Source organism: Crocuta crocuta, unplaced genomic scaffold (genome assembly GCF_008692635.1).
Source record: "Crocuta crocuta isolate KB4526 unplaced genomic scaffold, BGI_CrCroc_1.0 scaffold51, whole genome shotgun sequence".
NCBI lineage: Eukaryota > Metazoa > Chordata > Mammalia > Carnivora > Hyaenidae > Crocuta > Crocuta crocuta.
Genome location: NW_027527624.1, coordinates 3,373,014 through 3,393,137, shown reverse-complemented (window position 1 = coordinate 3,393,137; position 20,124 = coordinate 3,373,014). Strand labels below are relative to the sequence as shown.

The 20,124-nt window shown below is 45.4% G+C and overlaps 1 protein-coding gene across 1 annotated transcript in view; it reads left to right on the top strand.

Annotated features, from left to right (window-relative positions):
- FBXL7 (F-box and leucine rich repeat protein 7) overlaps positions 1 to 15,654 on the top strand; it is a 381,373-nt gene extending 365,719 nt beyond the window's left edge. The window contains exons 3-4 of the mRNA XM_077772105.1: positions 5,334 to 5,945; positions 14,759 to 15,654. Of these exons, the coding sequence (XP_077628231.1) occupies positions 5,334 to 5,945; positions 14,759 to 15,495 (1,349 nt within the window). The 3' untranslated portion in view covers positions 15,496 to 15,654. The remainder of the gene's footprint in view (positions 1 to 5,333; positions 5,946 to 14,758) is intronic.
- Positions 15,655 to 20,124: the final 4,470 nt, after the last annotated feature.

Genomic DNA, 20,124 nt, shown 5'->3' with positions numbered 1-20,124 from the left:
GCTCATACCAAGCCCCACTGTGCTTTCTTGGATCCGCCCTGTCTGGTCTCGCTTGCCTCAGTCCTGGCACCGTGGGCCCCCTCTCCCAGAAGACTGGAGCAAACTTTGCCAACACTGCATCTCCCAACTGGCATGATTTGCAGAGCCTGAGTCCCAGCAGCGGCAGCAGCAGGTCTCCCTTCATGAGCTGACTGACATAGGACTTTCTAAAACTGTGTGCCCCACCCTGGGCAGGGACCCAGCCCTACCTACAGCAGGAAAAGAGAGCATTTGCAGGCTCCTGGAACAAAGGGAAAAGCAGCCAGGATACAACAGCAGGGCTCACACAACACACATAGGAAGCCCCCCAAAGCACCAGGTTCTGGTGAACAGGGGACCCTGCACTTGAAGGGCCTGAGGGACCTCTTCTCCATAAGGCCCCTACTCCCAGCAGGAGACACAGCTGACTGTCCTAACACAGAGAAACAGGCACAGAGAGTTCAACAAAATCAGGAGACAGAGGAGGATGTCCCAAATAAAGAATGGGACAAACCCACAGCAAAAGACCTAAGTGAAACAGAGATAAGTGATATGCCTGATAGTGAATTTAAAATAATGATCATAAAAATGCTCACTGGACTGGAGGAAAGAGTGGAGGACATCAGTGAGAGCCTTAACAAAGAGATAAGAACCAATCAGAGATGAAGAACACTATAATGAAATTCAAAATACACTTGATGGAATAAATCGGAGGCCAGAAGAAGGGGAATGAATTAGTGATTTGGAAGACAGAGTAATGGAAAGTAATCAAGCTGAGCAGGTGAGAGAAAAAAATATATATACCAAATGAAAATAGATGTAGAGAACTCAGCGACTCCCATCAAGTGTAACATACACGTTATAAGGATCCCAGAAGACAAAAAAGAGAGAAAAGGGGGGCAGAAAATTTATTTGAGTAAATAATAGCTGAAAACGTCTCTAATCTGGGAAAGGAAACAGACATCCAGATCCAGGAGGCACAGAAATCCCCTAACAAAATCCACCCAAGGAGGTCCACCCCAAGACACATATAATTAAAATGGCAAAAAGTATTGATAGAGAATTTTAAAAGCAGGAAGAGAAAAGAAGATCTTTACATAGAAGGGAAACTCCATATGGCTATCAATGGATTTTTTAGCAGAAACTGCAGGCCAGAAAGGAGTAGCATGACATAAAGTGCTAAAAGGAAAAAAAAATCTGCAGCCAAGAATACTGTATCCAGCAAGACTGTCATTCAGAATAGAGGGAAAGATAGTATTTCTTAGAGAAACAAAAGCTAAAGGAGTTCATGGCCACTAAACGAATCCTCCAAAAAGAAAAAAAAAAAAAAAAAAGGCTAAAAGAGACTCTCTGAGTGAAAAGGAAAGACCGTAAGTAAGAGTCATAAAAGTGGGACACACAAAAGCATTAAAACAAGTATATCTGTAAAAATCAGCCAAGAGATTACCAAAATAAAACAATGTAAAATATGACACCATATACCTAAAATGTTGGGGGTGAGTAAAGAATGGGTTCAAACTTGAATGACCATCAACTTAATATAGACTGCTATGGGCAGAAGCTGTTATATACAAACCTAATGGTAACCAGAAATCAAAAATCAGTAATAGAAATGCAAAAAATAAAGGAATCCAAAAACATCACTAAAGAAAGCTATCAAGCCATGAAGGAGAGCAAGAGAAGAATCAGAGGACTACAAGAACAACCACACACAAGTACCAAAATGGCAATATATACATATTTATCAATAATTACTTTAAATGTAAGTGGACTAATGCTCCAATCAAAAGACATAGAGTGTGAGTATGGATTAAAAACAAGACCCATCTATATGCTGCCTACAAGAGACTTATGTCACACCTAAAGACACAAACAGATTGAGAGTAAGGGGATGGGGAAACGTTTATCACGCAAATGAATGTTTAAAGAACGAGGGGTATCAATACTTACCTGGGACAAAACAGACTTTAAAACAGTGACTGTAACAAGAGACAAAGAAGGGCACTATAACAATAAAGGAGATAGTATCACAAGGAGATATAACAATGGCTTTTATAAAAGCAGTAATCCCATCCATGAGGGTTCTACTCACAGGACCCAATCACCTCCCAAAGGCCCCACCTTCTCATACCATCACCTCGATGGTTAGAATTTCAACAAATGAATTTGGGAGGGCTATAAACATTTAGACCATAGCCTTACTCATTGCTCTTTATTATTTATTTATCAGATGTTATTTATTCAATTATGACAAATCATATCCTTTCAAAAAGGATACTCTGAGGGTTCTCAGCCTGAATAAGTAGGAAGGAACCAGAGAATACTGGTGTACATTCTGGCAACAGAGACCCCCATCTTTCTGGCAGAAAGATCCCTCTGCCCTCCTCGGTTTGTCTCCTCACATGGATAAGCGGTGCCTCACAATCATGAATTGCTCCTGAGTCCTCTCCAAGGCAGAATGTTCCTCACAGATGTACGAGGCTGCCATCTCTCTCTGAGTGTGAATTCCATAACACTTGGCTATGATTATTGGCAAAGAAAAAACGGAACACATCACTAAATGCACAGCCGTGCTGGTCAGTCTGGATGCATTCCCATTCTTTCCCTCAGCACAGGGGGTGTGAACGTGAAGAATTGGTTATCGATGTGGGTTTAGGAAGCTGCCTCCACCCCCACTATGAGTATAGTCACCCCACAGGGGCCTAACTCAAGAGGTTCAGGTCTCTGCAAAATACTCTCAAGTGCGTCTTCTCTTTCAAAATGAGTAAAACTTAGGCAGGTAGGAGAGAGATTTCAGAGCCCTCGTAGCCGCTAAATGTCAGAGCTGAAAGCCTGACATTGCCCTCCCCTCCTGGCCCTAAATAAGCTGTTCACCTGCCTAAGAAAAATACTGGCTTTGGAGGCAACTCTCAAAGTTCACCTAATGATGAAGGTTAGTACCGTGGTAGGTTGGATGGAAGTTTTGAAATCCCTAATTGATTTACACATAAGCTTTTCCTTAAAGATTTTCTGTTTATTTTACCTAATTACAAAAGAGAGATGTACACACCTCTTTTTTCATGAACAGTTTAAAATGTAGTATGTATACACCTGGGAGAGAGAAGTACATACCAAGCTAGAAATTGTTGGGTTTTTTTAAACATTAAGTATTTACTCTCCATTCAAAACATTCATATGCACCTGCTATGTACCATAAACCGTGTCAGGTGTGGCCAGGACACAAATAAGAAAAAGATTTAATCATTGTCTCAAAGGAGATTTTAGTGTAATGAAGGTGTATCTGTCATTTGCTGCCATGGTAATGCTGTGTAACAAGTCACCCCACACTCAGGGTGTTAGCTTACACATCTCTGGTTCACCTGGACATTGGCTGACCCCAGCTAGGTTTGGTTGACCTTGGTTCTAAGTGGCAAGTTTCAGCTAGTCCTGTACTCTCCTTGGGCCTCTCCCCACCCTAAGAGCAGTGGACTAGCCAGACACGTGCCTCTCATTGAGCACATCTCATCTCCTTATATTCACTGGGCAAAGCAAGTCACATGGCCAAGTCCAGGGCCCCTGGATGGAGCAAATATACTGTTCCCTAGAAGGAACTTCAGAGTCACATCACAAAGACACGTGGCTGTAGAGAGAGATGCAACATTGAGAAAAATAATACAGTCAAGCACATCAGTTTGTGCCTAAACTCAACTGCCTAATGACAAAGGATGGGGATGTGAATAGGGAAAGGGATTAATTATACCTCAATGACTTTAGGAAAATGTTTTTAGGGGAGGTGGCATTTGTACTTAGTATTTCAAGAGGCAGGCAAGGGGAGAAGTGGGGGCAAGCAGTAGTTCAGAGATCCTCTATGAGCAAAGTCATGGACGTGTGTAGGACATTTTCAGTGTTAGGTTGTAAAGAAATAAGTGGAAAGAAAACATGATAGAAGCAGATAAAGGACACCAGTAGTAAAACTACAGACCAACACTGAGTAGAGATTCTGGTGTCAGAAGTCCCTGTGTCCTGTGTTATCACTGGAAGTTCTTTGAAAAAACAAATGTTTCAAAACTCCCAACTTATGAAATGTGGAAAAGCAAAGAGGATGGAGTTTTTGTTTAAGTCTTTGGAACTGGAATTAGAGCTAGAAATACCTTAGCAATCATCTAGCCCAGCTCACTTATTTCACAGACTAAGAAATGTATGTTTTGGAGATGAATACACTGCGTGTGTATGTGTGTGTGTGTGTGTGTGTGTGTGTGTGTGTGAAATATATAAACATTAGAGAGACAGAATAAATGTCATCCTAAATAAATCTATCCAGCTATATATGTAAACTGTGTGATAAATATATTTATATAGAAACTGAATTAGTTCATATAGATAGAGCTATCAAGGTGGGGGGCATGAAATGAGCAGACTTCTTAAAGTGGTATTCTAAAGAACTCTTAATCCCTCAAAAACTTAAAAACCACTTTTATCCTCATGAAGTGGCCATTCTGGTTGTAGGGAACAGAATACAAAACACATCATTCAGATGCCAAAGACAGTAGGTAATAAGGAAAAATATATATGGCCACAGATAGTCAAGGCCTGGAAATACTATTTGAAATGCCTGGTCTAATGGAGGAAGTAGGGTGGCTGCTCAGACCCCTGGCTGAGTTTGGGATACCATTATCAGAAGATGGGGGCCCGGAGACTAGAGGACCCGCCAGGGCGAAGGCAGCAATGTTCTGTATATCCACTGGCCAGTCTTCCTCTCCTCTGAAACTCGTTCCTTCACTGTAGACCGAACATAATTATCTGCCTGACCGAAATGTAATTAGTAAGGAAAGGAGTTTGTGTTCATAATATGTGAGATTTCTTCCCAGAATAGAAATAATGAAACTTTGAAGTTGTGCCCTTTAGATAATCACCATTAATGTAGATCAGAAGTCAGCAAACTCTGCCCCTCAGGTCAAATCCAGCTGGTCTGTTTTTATAAAACAAGTTTTATTGAAACAGCCACCCCTGTTTGTTTACATATTGTTTATGGCAGCCTTTGCCCTCCAGTGGCACGGTTGATTAACTGCAATAGACGGATCCCTCGTGGCCTGCAGTGCCTCAAACATTCCATCGCCGGCCCTTCCCAGAAAAGGTTGCCCACCCCTCCTGTAGATGATGGAGGATGAGCCTTTTTCTGCAGTGGGTGAAAGGTGCAAGCGCTTCTGCTTCCGGTGATGGATTCGGCGGGGGTGTGCCCAGGATGGATATCGGTGGAATGAGTGTGCCAGCCTTGGCCTCCTTCCCTGGGCTCCGCTCCGGCCCTCCTTAACCCTTTGCTCTCTGTCCTTTGCCAGACTCCGACCTGAGCATGCGCACGCTGAGCACGCCCAGCCCAGCCCTGATATGTCCGCCGAACCTGCCCGGATTTCAGAATGGAAGGGGCTCGTCCACCTCCTCGTCGTCCATCACCGGGGAGACGGTGGCCATGGTGCACTCCCCGCCCCCGACCCGCCTCACCCACCCGCTCATCCGGCTCGCCTCCAGACCCCAGAAGGAGCAGGCCAGCATCGAGCGGCTCCCGGACCAGTGCATGGTGCAGATCTTCTCCTTCCTGCCCACCAACCAGCTGTGCCGCTGCGCGCGCGTGTGCCGCCGCTGGTACAACCTGGCCTGGGACCCGCGGCTCTGGAGGACTATCCGCCTGACGGGCGAGACCATCAACGTGGACCGCGCGCTCAAGGTGCTGACCCGCAGGCTGTGTCAGGACACACCCAACGTCTGTCTCATGCTGGAAACCGTAACTGTCAGTGGCTGCAGGCGGCTCACGGACCGAGGGCTTTACACCATCGCCCAGTGCTGCCCGGAGCTGAGGCGCCTGGAGGTCTCGGGCTGTTACAATATCTCCAACGAGGCGGTCTTCGACGTGGTGTCCCTGTGCCCCAACCTCGAGCACCTGGATGTGTCAGGTAAATGGCAGCTGACCTCCCTTCAGCGGGGCCCTCCGGTGCGCCATCCCAGAGCAGTGGACCGGCACTGCTGCCTGGAGGAGGTTCCCTTCCCCCAGAGCCGTTAGAGTCAGAGGGTGGGCAGCAAGGAGGCCGACTCTTCCAGAGAAACTGTCCTATGTAATCATGACCCCAGGAGGCCAGAGGTACCCCTTNTTTTTTAATTTTTTTAATGTTTATTTATTTGAGAGAGAGAGAAACAGAGCATGAGCAGAGGAGGGGCAGAGAGAGAGGGAGGTACGGAATCCGTAGTGGGCTCCAGGCTCCCAGCCGTCAGCATAGAGCCCAAGGCGGGGCTCGAACCCATGAACCGTGAGATCATGGCCTGAGTGGAAGTCTGACACTTAACCGACTGAACCACCCAGGCGCCCCAAACAATGCCAGTTTCTTAAAGGCCAAAGAGTCACCTTTTTGTCTGGCAATTAAGTTAGTATGACTTTTAAGTGTGTCCTTCCTCCCCATAGCTGTCACTTAATGTCAGAGCAACCGTAGACAACGGGAACCAAGTATCTAACTCAAACACAGGTTAGCTTAGATGCCACTGTGTGCCCACTAGTTATAATTCCACGGAGCCCGAGAGCTGTGTCTAAGCTGACTGTGTGCTTTGGACTGTGCTCAGATTTGCTTGCCATTTTTGCCGACACTGGGGAAAATCCATTCTGTCCAAGTGTCTCCTTGTATTTCACCCCCACTCTCCTCACCCTTGGGTTGATTTTGTATTTTTTTTAAAGCAATATTCTCAATTACCTAGTGCAAGGATAAGGCCCATCAAGGGAAGCCTTTAGATCTTTTTAAAATTGAAGGAAATCCCAGCACAGTTGCTTTGCTTGAAAACCTCTCTCAGGCAGGAAGAATTAAAACCCAGACTCACACTTTGGCGCCAGACACGGATCGAGCCGGACTAACAGCCTTTCTTTATCTCATTCACTGCCCAGTCAAAAGGCCAGCATTTGAGAGGCTGAAACGTGTAAGATGCCTCAGGGAGTTAAAGAAACCAACAGCCTGAGCCACAACTTAGGGATGGTTGGGGAGGGGTCAAGAAGTAAAAACCCTGGTGACAGGCAAATAAACAGAATTTGGGATTTACAAGCATCTGAGGGAAATGATACCCTCAAACAAAATCTGAAGGAAAAGTCGCTCTCTGAGTCTGCTCCCTCTTTCAAAGCCGACATCTGAAAATATTTCAGATGACAGTCAATTATTTTTCGCAGATTCTTTCCCTTGGTGGAAAGCAACTCGTTTCTCCCCTCCTTCAGCTGGCTTCAGGACAAAACCATAGTAACTGTACATTAAGTTAGTCATGAGCAGCTGCTGGCATAAAGAAGCAGGAAACAAAGAGGTTCTCTTACGTTTTTCCTCCAAGGAATTCTGGAAAGAGAAAGCACTGTGATGTGGTGGAGACTGCTTTCAAGACTCTGTGATTTGGGACAGTTCACAGCTTTCTCTAGATGTGTTTCCTCTTCAGTTAAAAAAAAAAAAAAACTAAGGAATTGGTTTCTTGAACATGCTAAGATTCTGAACATTGTGAACCTGTTTTTTAGACACCACATTTCCTTTCTCTTCGAAAATCAGATTAGAAAAGGCCTTGTTTTTGGAATCCCCATCTTTGTTTAAGGTGCTCCCCACGCACCCTGCCTACAGGCTGCAAATATTGTGTCCTCCGTCTCTTTTGGAGTTCTTTTGAAATCCAGAAATGTAGAAACTACTTTGGGAATGGAAATTCCTGGGCTTCTAACTGAGTGAGTAGATCCTGCTTCACCCTGTTGACTAACCATTATGGAAGCCACCATGCCCTTCTTCTATATCACCCTCATTTGCAGAGCCTGGTATATTTGTGGTTTTCTCACATGCCTCTCAGTGACCCCCTGAGATCTATATAGAGGTTATATACATGAGGGAATCTCTAACTCACCAAGTTAAGAGCACTGAATTCCAGCTATGGGGGGTGGGGGGGCTGTCCAAATGGCGCCCTCCAGTTCTGAGGGAATCTGACAAAATTATGTTGATACTGGGAGAAGCCAGAGGACTCCCAGAGGTGGTTTCACTATGCCTTGCTCCCTTTGGTTTTCAAGCTGACCTTCTCATTGGCGCTAAACTTGACTTTGCAAGATTCATCGCTGATCTAGAGCTTAATTCCCCCAAAGGACGTGAGACTTCCTCTCTTGTCCCTAGCGTGCCCGTCTTAAAAGCTGTCTTTTTGGGGCGCCTGGGTGGCTCAGTCGGTTAAGCATCCAACTTTGGCTCAGGTCATGATCTCACGGTTCATGGGTTCAAGCCCCGCATCGGGCTCTGTGCTGACTGCCAGCCCAGATCCTGGAGCCTGTTTCCGATTCTGTGTCTCCTTCTCTCTCTGACCCTCCCCCGCTCACACTGTCTCTCTCTCTCAAAAAAAAAAAAGCTATCTTTTCAAGTCATTGAAACTTACTATTACTAGTTGTAGGGTTTTGTCATTGTCACATATTACCTTATATTAATTTTTAGTCTGGGTTCTTCAAAGAAACAGTGGGTGCATGCGTGTGTGTGTGTGTGTGTGTGTGTGTGTGTGTGTGTGTGTGTGTTTGCCATCTGCAAACAAGAAACCCAGGAAAACTTGAGGTGCAGCTGAGTCCAAGTCCAAATGCCTGAGAACCAGGGATGCTGATGGTGTAAGTGTCAGTTCAAAGGCAGGAGAAGACCAATGTGTCAGTTCTAACAGTGAAGCAGAGAAAGTTAATTCTCGATTCCTCCACCTTTTGGTCTATTCGGGCCCTCAACAGATTGGATGATGCCCCTCCACATTGGGGAGAGCAGTCCACTTCACTGAGTCCACTGATTCAGATGTTAATGTTACCCAGAAATGGGTTCACAGGTGCCCCCAGAAATGTTTAGCCAAATGTCTTGGCACCTTGTCATCTACTCAAATGGACACAAAATTAACTGTCACAATTAATAACATCTTTGAACACCGGTGGAACATGGTAAAGCCAACCAATTTTCAAAGTGTAAAATATTGTCATTATTACAAATGAAACTGCTTCAAAGGGTTCTCTTACAGCTGGAGACCTGGAGTCCTCCTTACTTTTCCTTTCCTGATCTTTTACTTTGAACCAGTACAATCCTGTGCAGGTGTTTCTACCTACCCGGTACCGTGATTCTTCTATCCCCTCCCCTCTACCTGCTGCCACGATGCGCAATTCACTAACCAGCCTCCTTATATTCATCTTGACCTACCGTCCACACAGCCAACCTCCAGAGGGATTTTTTTTTCAAATAACAAGTCAAATCATACATTTTCCTGCCTAAAATTCCCAACTGCTCCCCATAACCTCCAGGAAGATTTCAAGTTCTTCAGAAAAGCATATATGGCCCTTCAAGAGCTGTCCTAGGTTCAAATGTCACTTTTTCCACTCAGTGCTCTGTTCTTTGGAACCATTGGCATTTCTCCAAACACATCACATCACATGATGCATATTGGGATGTGTGGACACTTCTCTGGCTTACATGCTATTCCCTCATCTGTCCCCTGTCCGTCCCCAACAACCCTCTTAACAGACTTCTCATTGGTCAAGCTCTAGTGCAAGTTATCACCTAAGTAAAGCCTTCCCTGCCTGACGTCCAGTAAGTTAAGTGTTTCCTCTCAGGTCGTTGCCTTTTGAGTACAGGCAGGGAAAGCATCACTGGGTTTTGCAATTGAGTATTTGTACATTCACAGATTCCTTTCTCCCAATTCATTATAAGCTTTCTGAGGGCAAAAATGAGGCATGTTTTGTCTTTGCACATAATGATACTATAGTTATGTGAACTTATGAATGTCAAGGGGTTTTTTTTAATTTTTTTATGTTTTATTTATTTCTGAGAGAGGGAGAGAGAGAGAGAGCGAGCGAGCGAGCAGGGGAGAGTCAGAGAGAGAGGGAGATACAGAATCCGAAACAGGCTCCAGTCTCTGAGCTAGCTGTCAGCACAGAGCCCGACGTGGGACTCGAACCCTTGAACTGTGAGATCATGACCTGAGTCGAAGTCGGATGTTTAACCGACTGAGTCACCCAGGCACCCCTGAATGTCAAAGTCTTAAATGGTCATCTTGACTTCTAAAAGGTTCACACAAAGTTGCCATTGGCTAATACTCTATAAACACACATTTAGGAATCTATAGTGGCTAAAACTTCTTTATCAGTAGAAATGGTTTGGTTGGCAAATTAATAAATATCAATGGTTAATATAAATATTAAATATTTAAGTATTAAATAAGCACATATGCCCTGCTAAAAACCATTAGTAGTAGTAAGCACACAGTAAGTCATCATGGATATCACTGTTTTTTGGATTGTCATTGTTAGAAATGTGCTTGGAAGCCAGTACTTGGTCTCCGTTGACTTTGCCATCTTCTATCCCAGCGAAGATAGAGGTATTACCCCAATAATGAGAGGAAGCGTTAATGAAGATGATGTTTGTGAAAGTGGAACCAAATCTGGAATTGACTGAAGAAATCCCAGAGATTTGTTCAACCTATATTGTTCACTTCCTATTGAGTAATTTCCATACTCCTTACCCTGAGTATTAGGGCAGACCCCATAATCTGATCCCAGGGGGCTATTCCTTAGTTCCCATTAAATCCTTTCAGAAACCCTGCATTCCACCCTATGGAAACTCCTCACAAACCCTCTGCCACCATGCTTTCTTGTCTCTCTTATTTGCTGGTGCTATTACTTAGTACCTGAGCTCCATATTGTGTAACCAAATTGTTTCCCTCTGCCAAGAACCCCCTTATAGATAATCACCACTTCGGAGACTCCCCATTCCTCAGTATCTAAATGTTCACTTCAGGCTGACACATCTACATGAAATCTCTCATGCAATTCATCAATTTCATGCTCTATCCTAGTCATTTCTTTCCTCCTCTCCTATAACTGAACCGTGGGTCAGGAAACGTTCCCTAGTCTGACTGTACAAGTCTCATAATCTTACTGAGTGTGAGATGCCTCATCTTTAAAAAGTAAAGGTTAGGGGCACCTGGGCGGCTCAGTCAGTTAAGTGTCGGATTTCGGCTCAGGTTATGATCTCATGGTTGATGGGTTCGAGCCCCGCGTCGGGCTCTGTGCTGACAGCTAGCTCAGAGCTTGTTTCAGATTCTGTATTTCCCACTCTCTCTGACCCTCCTCTGCTCATGCTGTCTCTCTCTCTCTCTCAGAAATAAATAAAACATTGAAAAAAATTTTTTAAATAAAAAATTTTTTAAATAAAAAATTTTAAAAATAAAAAGTAAAGGTTAATTGGGATGATTTCTAGGTTGTCTGCATCTCTGTAATGTATGAATGCATGAACTAACCACAGACAGTACCCACTGAGCCATGGACCAATTTATTTTCCTCTCAAGCCAACCTTAACAAATGTGTAGGAATTAAGGCTGAAGTTCAAATTTAAAATTATTGATCTAACATAATACAAGCATATCAAAATAGTGTCTTCACCAAAACTGAGCTTAACCAGTACTTCATTAAACTGGGGACTCCATTTCAAACACGAGGCATATACTTCCCTGAATCAAACATAATATCCTTCCTGGAGTGGATCCTATTTTACTAGATATTAAAAAAGGAAAAAAAGAAAAAGAATGAAACTAGCACTAGGAGTTTAGGAGCAAAGGTTGTCATATGCTCTTGAAAACCGAAGTGCCTTCTCAGGCATCACAGATGGGAAAACCACTACTATGGACATATAAATTCAGTATAAACAAGACTACAGTTGCTCTAAACAAAAAAAAAATTTCTTTTCAAAGCAAAGTAAGATTTCAAAGCTAAAGTTGCGGGGCACCAGCCACCTTCTGCACAACCACAGAGGCTACCGGAGGAGAGTGAACAGCCTGACGAGTCACAGCTTTGTTCTCCAGCCCTGGACTGTGTGCTGTACTCCTTCCTGAAATTCTTTGACTTGGTAGCACTTGGCTTTTGAACCTCATTATTCCCAGGACCTGAATTTTATGAGAGTTTCCTGGGCAGCCTGCCCAGATATGGGAGGAAAGTCCCCATTAGCACTATTATGTCACCACTTGGGAGCTTGGATATTGCTTGAGCAGCCAGAGCACGGAGGTGCCGGAGGTGAAGCACCTGGCTTTGGAATTGCCAGAAGGATTCCGGACAAGCACAGAGAAAATGAAAAATATATATGCACTTTATGTAGTGGGATGAAATATATGTACATACACACTTATTCATGCTATATATCAATGGCATATCATTTATATTTATATACTAAGACTATACTGTAATATACATATATAAATGTGTACAGTATATTTTATATTTTTATGTATATTTATATATTAATATATAGTGAACTGAAATATATAACAAAATGAGTGTTTCATATATGATTATATATAATATATGACATATACAATGTATCATTTATACACGTATTCTTAGGGTAAGAGTAGCTAGAAATAATGTTTAGAGAGAAATCTAAAGACATCTTCCAATTGTGTGAAGAAGGACAGAGTATTAAAGGACTTTATAGATCTAAAAATACCAAATCTTCCTAAGCATTAATTTCCTTGTCAGTAAAATGGATCAAGAATCAGGTAAGAATATGTTTATAAAAGCATTCTGTAAACTACATAATACAAATAAAAGGCATCATAATTAACTATAAAATGGACAAGTGTTTTACAACATAAATATATATCAGCCATGGCCAAAGTCCTGAGGACATTTAAGTGTTAGAATTTAAATTATCCTATCTAAGTGGGGCAAAATTACCCTAGATCAAGGTCCACAAGTACTTCCTAGAGACTTATATAGGCTTCATGGGCCAAGAAGTAAAATCATATATATTTTGTGCATACTTACCTACAGAGAGAAAATTCCTCACCCCACCCCCAGTTTGACTGGGGTGGGCCTCCCATGTGCTGGGCATGCTTTATCCCTAATTTCCATCTGCTAGAGATATTCTAGATATGAAAGCACTGGCCTGAGGAGAAGGGTCTGGCTAGTGTGTGGGAAGAGGAGGGAAGTACTGTGGACTGAAAGCCTATCTCCCCCAAACCCATGTTGAAACCCTAGCCCTCAGTGTGATGGTATGAAGAGCCAGGGCCTTTGGGAAGACCAGGCTTAGGTGAGGTCATGAGGGTAGAGCTCCTGTGACAAGATTAGTGCCTTTATAACAGACTGAAGAACTTGCTCTCCTTTTCTCTACAATGTGAGCAAACAGCAAGAAAGCAGCTGTCTACAAGAGGGTGCTCATCAGGAATCAGGCACTGAATTGGCTGGCACCTTGATCTTGGACTTCCCAGCCTCCAAACTATGGGAAAGAAATATTTGTTGTCTGAAAACAACTAAAATTGTCCTCTCTGATCTTCCTATGGAAGGCTCTGTTCACTCCACAAATCACTCATTCATTCATTCAGCAGATACTTAGTGAACACCAGCTATGAACCAGGGATGAGGGGTATAGCTGTTAACAGCCAAGGGTCCCTTTCCTGAGGAACTTATGTTCCAGAATGAGGACAGCAAATACATAAGTGAACAGATAAATGCATCATGCCACAAAGTGATAGAAAGTGTTGAAAATAAATGGGAGTCAAACCAGGGGTACCACTTGATAAAGGGTGATTGGGAAAGAACTGTCCAATCAGTGTTCATTTGCTCGGGGACCCAAGAAAATGGGGGATGGCCCACCGGCCACCTGGAGAAGCCCTGTACGATGCATAGACATTGAGGCAGGAAGGCAGCTGAGGTGTCTGGGAACCAGCGAGGAGGCCAGTGAAGCAGAGGAGTGGCGGTAAGAGATGAAGTCAGAGAGCACAGGGGTGTGGGTTCTCAGAGGCCCCCTTAGACTTGAGATTTCACAAGTGCCATGGGTGGTGTCCAGAGCCTTTGTGTGAAGTGACATGATTACAGTTCTGTTTTTCAGGACAGCGGCTCTGAGAATAGACAGTTGGGAGAAAAAAGGCAGGGCAGGGAGACTGGTTGGTTGAGTGGCTAGAGCAATAATCCAGGTGACACAGTTGTTCTTTGACCAAAGAGGGTTGACTAGAGTCTCCACGTGGTCATCTTATAATTAGAGTAATAATTATGTGTATTTCCCTGGAGTTTCCAAGTACCGCTGTGCCCATCATCTCATTGCATCCTCAGTATATCCCTACGGTATAGGCACATCAGCTACTCATGCTCACTGCATAGAGGAGAAGCTTGAGACATGAAAGTTAGGCCTCCTGCCTGCGGCCATAAAAAGGGAGACCAGAACCAGCTGTGACTCCCAAGCGAGCACTCTTTCTGCCAAACCAAGGTCACGGCCAACCCTTCCTGCATTATCTCACCTCTTTGACCACAGAGCTACCAGATCACTGCGGTCTGACAAATAGCCCTTATTGAGCTTCCGGAACTTTCCTGGGCCAGGGCACATGTTTTACAAGCACTGCCTCAGTTAGCCCTCACAGCCATCTTTCAGGGAACATGGCGTCCCGTTTTAAGACAAAGTAAGTACCAGGGCCACTAGTGATGGATGTGGAATTGAAACCGCAGTCCTTCCGATTCAAAAGCCCGGGAAGCCTCAGAAACCCAGAAAACCAAAGGAGTTAAATGATCAGACGAACACGGAGAACCCATTCTTGCTTCCCTTCTCCGCAGGGGCCAAAAGAGGGGAAGGTTAACACCCCGGCAGCGCCCGTTGGTTGCGGGGTGGGGAGTAGGAATCCGCCACGCACCCCCTTTGCAGAGGGGCTGGGGGGGGGCTCCCCTCCCCTCCCCCTCCCGCGTTCTCGGAGGTGCTCTGAGCATGTGTTCTGTCTCTCCGTGTAGGGTGCTCCAAAGTGACCTGCATCAGCTTGACCCGGGAGGCCTCCATTAAACTGTCCCCCTTGCATGGCAAACAGATCTCCATCCGCTACCTGGACATGACGGACTGCTTCGTGCTGGAGGACGAGGGCCTGCACACCATCGCCGCGCACTGCACGCAGCTCACCCACCTGTACCTGCGCCGCTGCGTGCGCCTCACCGACGAGGGCCTGCGCTACCTGATGATCTACTGCGCCTCCATCAAGGAGCTGAGCGTCAGCGACTGCCGCTTCGTCAGCGACTTCGGCCTGCGCGAGATCGCCAAGCTGGAGGCGCGCCTGCGGTACCTGAGCATCGCGCACTGCGGCCGCGTCACCGACGTGGGCATCCGCTACGTGGCCAAGTACTGCGGCAAGCTGCGCTACCTCAACGCGCGGGGCTGCGAGGGCATCACGGACCACGGCGTGGAGTACCTGGCCAAGAACTGCGCCAAGCTCAAGTCCCTGGACATCGGCAAGTGCCCGCTGGTGTCCGACACGGGCCTCGAGTGCCTGGCCCTGAACTGCTTCAACCTCAAGCGGCTCAGCCTCAAGTCCTGCGAGAGCATCACGGGCCAGGGCCTGCAGATCGTGGCGGCCAACTGCTTCGACCTGCAGATGCTCAACGTGCAGGACTGCGAGGTGTCCGTGGAGGCGCTGCGCTTCGTGAAGCGCCACTGCAAGCGCTGCGTCATCGAGCACAGCAACCCCGCCTTCTTCTGAGCGCGCGCCGCGCGCGGACCCCGCGGACCGTGTTCCGAGAAGCCGCGGATGTCAGCACCGACCGCCGCTCGCTCGCGACAGCCCTTCCCGGAAGGTCCTTGGGAACCCGGCTTTTCTTTCTCCCTATGTCTCGTGGGCCAGCGAGGGGGTCAAGGAAAGGAAGGGNCGCCCTAGCCAGCAGCAGCCACAGATCATCAGAAGAGTGATGCTCTCCAGACCTCCTCCCCCTGAAACTGCTTGACTGGCCTAAGGCCGACCCGTCCATCCCACACCCGAGCAAATTCTTGTTCAATAAATGTCACAGCACCTGGTATATACAAAGTGCTAACAACCCTTGTTTTAAAGAATCACTTGTCCAGGCAGCTGTGTGCAGGGGAGGGGGTGGGGGGCGGAGACAGCATTCTTCCCCGAGCACAGTCACTAAAGAGCTGTGTGACCTTGGGCAAGCCGCTTGGCCTCTCTGGGCTTCAGCTTCCAGCACTGAATCAGAGGCCACCCCAGCCCCAGGATCCGCTTCATACCCATTTTAGAACTGAGAGAACACAGATGTCAAAAGGCAGGGGCACCTTGGCAGAGATCATAGGAGGCTTCCCCCTCTTCCAAAGGGGTCGGTTTGCAGAATGCTTTCAGGAGATTCGGCAGTGCCAGCAGGAATGTCCTATATGTCCTTCGCTCCCATCTGAATGTCACTTGAACCCGGTTTATTTTGATGGGAGGAGAGTCGCTTGGGCACCTTCCCTGCCCCGCTAGGAGGACAGTTTCTGTGAGGAGTGCTCCCCACATCCGTGCCCCCCACACCACCTTATGGAGGCAGTGGGATTCCAACTTACAGCACAGCCCACGTCCCCAATCAAGCTGATCTTGCTGAGTGTTTCCAAAGCGGAGGAAGGACCCTCACGAGTTTTAATTAAAACAGTGAGGTGCAAGAGAACATGTGTCTTCTAGGGATTTTCCGCTCCCGCTCGGTGCACATGCGGCTCGCATCAGGCAGGTCTGCCCCGAAGCCAGCAGGGACAGGCATGTGCTTCTCTCTCGTTCAGATCACATTTCTACTTTTCTCATCTATTTATTTCTTTGTGCGTCCAGACATCATCACATGAAGCCTGTTGGGGTGAAGTCATAAGTGTTTAACTGTGCAGATTGTCACGTCCTGTGCCTTCCCCCGTGGCTATCCAAATGTTCTCTGCCCAAGAATGCACAGCAGACGTTCAGGTGTTTAAATACTGTTCAGTCAAAAATGTCAGGTAAGCGGAAGAAGGAACACATTGATCCGACTTAGGCGCTGGTCCGTCAACCAGGCCCTTGGAATAGAACATTATAATTATTGCCAAGAATGAAATTTGAATGGCCCAAATTTAAATTTGGATGGAAATCCATTTGCTCGCCTCATGTGTGTGAAGTCAGGATGCCAGAAGAAAGTCCGCTGCTCATTTTCATGACATGTAGCTGCCTTTTGTTAATCAACACAGGACTTTTCCCAGATTATTCTCTAGCCACACCTCTCCTTCAGGGCCGTTCAAATACTCATCCATTTCTGTCTCAAAGGCTCCACCACCCCAGCCCAGAACCTCTGCATCTCCAAGCCAAGTATGTAGAATTTGTTTCCCATCAAGCTCACACACAACTCAACAGCTGTACTCCCATTGCAGACTCCCCGTGTTTCTTTGTCTTCTATTGGGAAGGAGAAGATAGAATGAGGTGGCCTCTGCCCAGGAGGTTTCTTTCATGCATCATATGACATGACCTCCTCTCCAGTCAACATCCTCCACAACTTAGTGTGCAATCAAGACTATGTGCCATGGGGGGACGGGGCGGGGGAGGGAATGAATTGCTTGGCAGGAAATAGTATCCAGTGATAGTACAGAGTTTAGAGCCATGAATGAGGTGGAAGGTAGCATTCCCATGCACTGTGACTTGTGACCCTGTCTAAAATTTCAGAATTTGAGAGTCAACAAAGGCTTGTCCCTAACCTTTGGCATTAGGGTCTTCCAAGTGGTATTTTAATAACTCTCAGAATAAGAAGGAAGATCCAAAATGGCTCCCTGAACCAGAGAACAGGTGCCCTAGGACAAATATCTTTATCACCCTCACCTGACCACATCACCTAAACTGTCTTCTAAACATGAGTCAAAGCTGACTTGCACACTCATTGCCCAGCACGTGCTGTCTTTCCCGGTCTCTCCTTGTCCCCCGTCTTCTCTTCATCCACTTTGTCTCCACTGGGGGTGTGAATCTATGGCAGAGGTCACTGGGGAAATAGCTCAGCAGATTTTTTAGAGACCAAGCACCAGGCCTCGCTAAGAAATCTATCTGTTTTAAAACATTGCTTCCTTCCTGCCTCTGCAAAAATGAATGCTCATTGTTTTTTTTTTTTATTTCTAATGTTCAATCACTGCGTGCTGTATGAATCTAGAAAGCCTTAATTTACTACCACCAAGAAATAAAGCAATATGTTGGTAATTGGGTTAAGCCTCATTTAATACCCTGGCCAGAGGAACGTGGTGTTCAGAGCGGGACACTCAAGGGTGAACAAGAGCCTTCTGCTGAAGTAGAGAGCAAGTCGGGTCACTACAGTTTTTGTCCCTTTAAAGCTGCATCCATGATTTGTGTCATTTCCCTTGGTTCAGTGACTTTGGCTGAAAATTAGGAAGTGGTTGAAAAATCATTACCTTCACAGTTTGGTTTAGGTCTTCAATTCCTTAAGCTAAATTCCTGGAGTCAGATGTATTTTGGAATTCATAATTTTTTTTATATCTAAGGAAGTTACCTGTGGTGTATTTTGGAATACCTCTAGCACAGTCTAGAGCAGCACCCTGAGTCAACATGTTAGTGTTCCATAGCAATAGGTACAAATAGTCACACTACGTAAGATTATTACAGATGTAAATAGCCTTGCATCCATTCAGGTCAGCTTTTGTCACCAAATTAACCTATACCAAACATAATGAAAAATATCTTCTATTCTTTCAGAGGTTTCCAGATTTCAGAACTGTGGACCTGAATGTACTTCCCGTGGCCCTGGTACAAACATTGGAGTAATCTTCAAAAGTATGCTATTGGTTGTTCTAAAGCTTTGAAAAAGTCTTAGAGCATTAAAACCTAGAAGGCCAATATGGCAATTTGATCTAAAAGGAGAAATTATCATCCCGTTGGAAAAAAATAAATACCAAATCTCTACTCGCCCACACCTTTAGATCTGAGAAATCAATAGGGCAGAATGCAAGTACTGATAGATGAATGGCACATTTCAGCCTTGACAAGTAAAAAGGTTTTAAGAGATATTGATTTTCAATGTGTTTGTCCTCAGCCTTCCTCACATCCTANCGTTGGAAAAAAATAAATACCAAATCTCTACTCGCCCACACCTTTGGATCTGAGAAATCAATAGGGCAGAATGCAAGTACTGATAGATGAATGGCACATTTCAGCCTTGACCAGTAAAAAGGTTTTAAGAGATATTGATTTTAAATGTGTTTGTCCCAGCCTTCCTCACATCCTGTGTCAGCTGCTTCATGACTGTCACATTAACTGATAGCACGGTTAGCTACNGGGGGGGGGGTGGGGGCAAGCTGTTCACCTGGGTGAAAGAAATATTCCCACAGACACTCAGATTGGGGACACCCTATCCGGGATGTACCTGAGATGCGACTATTCCTCCTTTTTTTTGCTGGTGCACCATTATCTCCTAAAGCCACCGGTCGATTTTGTAGAGGCTTTCTCCCCACCTTCAAGCCACTGGATCACCTAGGATCTGTTAAAACCACCTGGGATGAAAGAACATCTCCATTTGAGAGCTGGAGGTGGCCCAGTTCCTGTCTGTCACCAGCATTATGTGGCATCTCCAGCAGAGCTATCCGAGGAAATGTCTGCCTGCAGCTAGGATGCTGGTCTTGTGAACCACCCAGGAAGGCTCCCTTTAAGCTCTGGATTCTTGCTCAGGTGTTAGCAACCAGCACCATCCAGGTATCAAGGGTGGCCTTGAAGATCATTAAAAACAAAAAAACAAAAAAAGCTTGACCTAAATATTTCCAATCTAGTCATTTCCATACGGTGGAATGGTTCTCTTTGCTGTCATGAGCTACTGGATTTTACACTGATGAGATCAGTATGTCTCAACTCTATTCTGGTCCATGATGATCAACGTGTGATGGAGACAAGAAATTGCAGCCATTCTCCATGAACAGAGGATGCCCAGGGAGTGCCAGTCATTTTCTTCTGAAGGCGCAGACAGTACCCAGCAACTTTCAACCCCTCCAAAGTTTATCAAGCTGGTACTATGATAGGATCTGGGTGGATAAGAGGTCATATCTTTAGGTGGAACCTCAGATCAAATAATTATACTATCATGGAATGAGTTGTAGAAGGGGGATTATAAAAAGGAGAGAGGCAACATCCTTCCATTTATTCATCCAACAAATATTTACTAAGAACTTCACATGTGCCAGACGCTGTGGTAGCACTAAGAGTCTTTCCCTGATTGGGTTTACCCAAGAAGTAATTTTCGTCACCCTGTGGAGAGAAGTAAAAACTTAGGGACTCTTCTCGGAGGGGAAGACCCTGGAGCTGGATTTTATAACTCCGTCAAGGGGAGCATCACAAGCCATGGTGCACTTGAACATCTAAAACAGC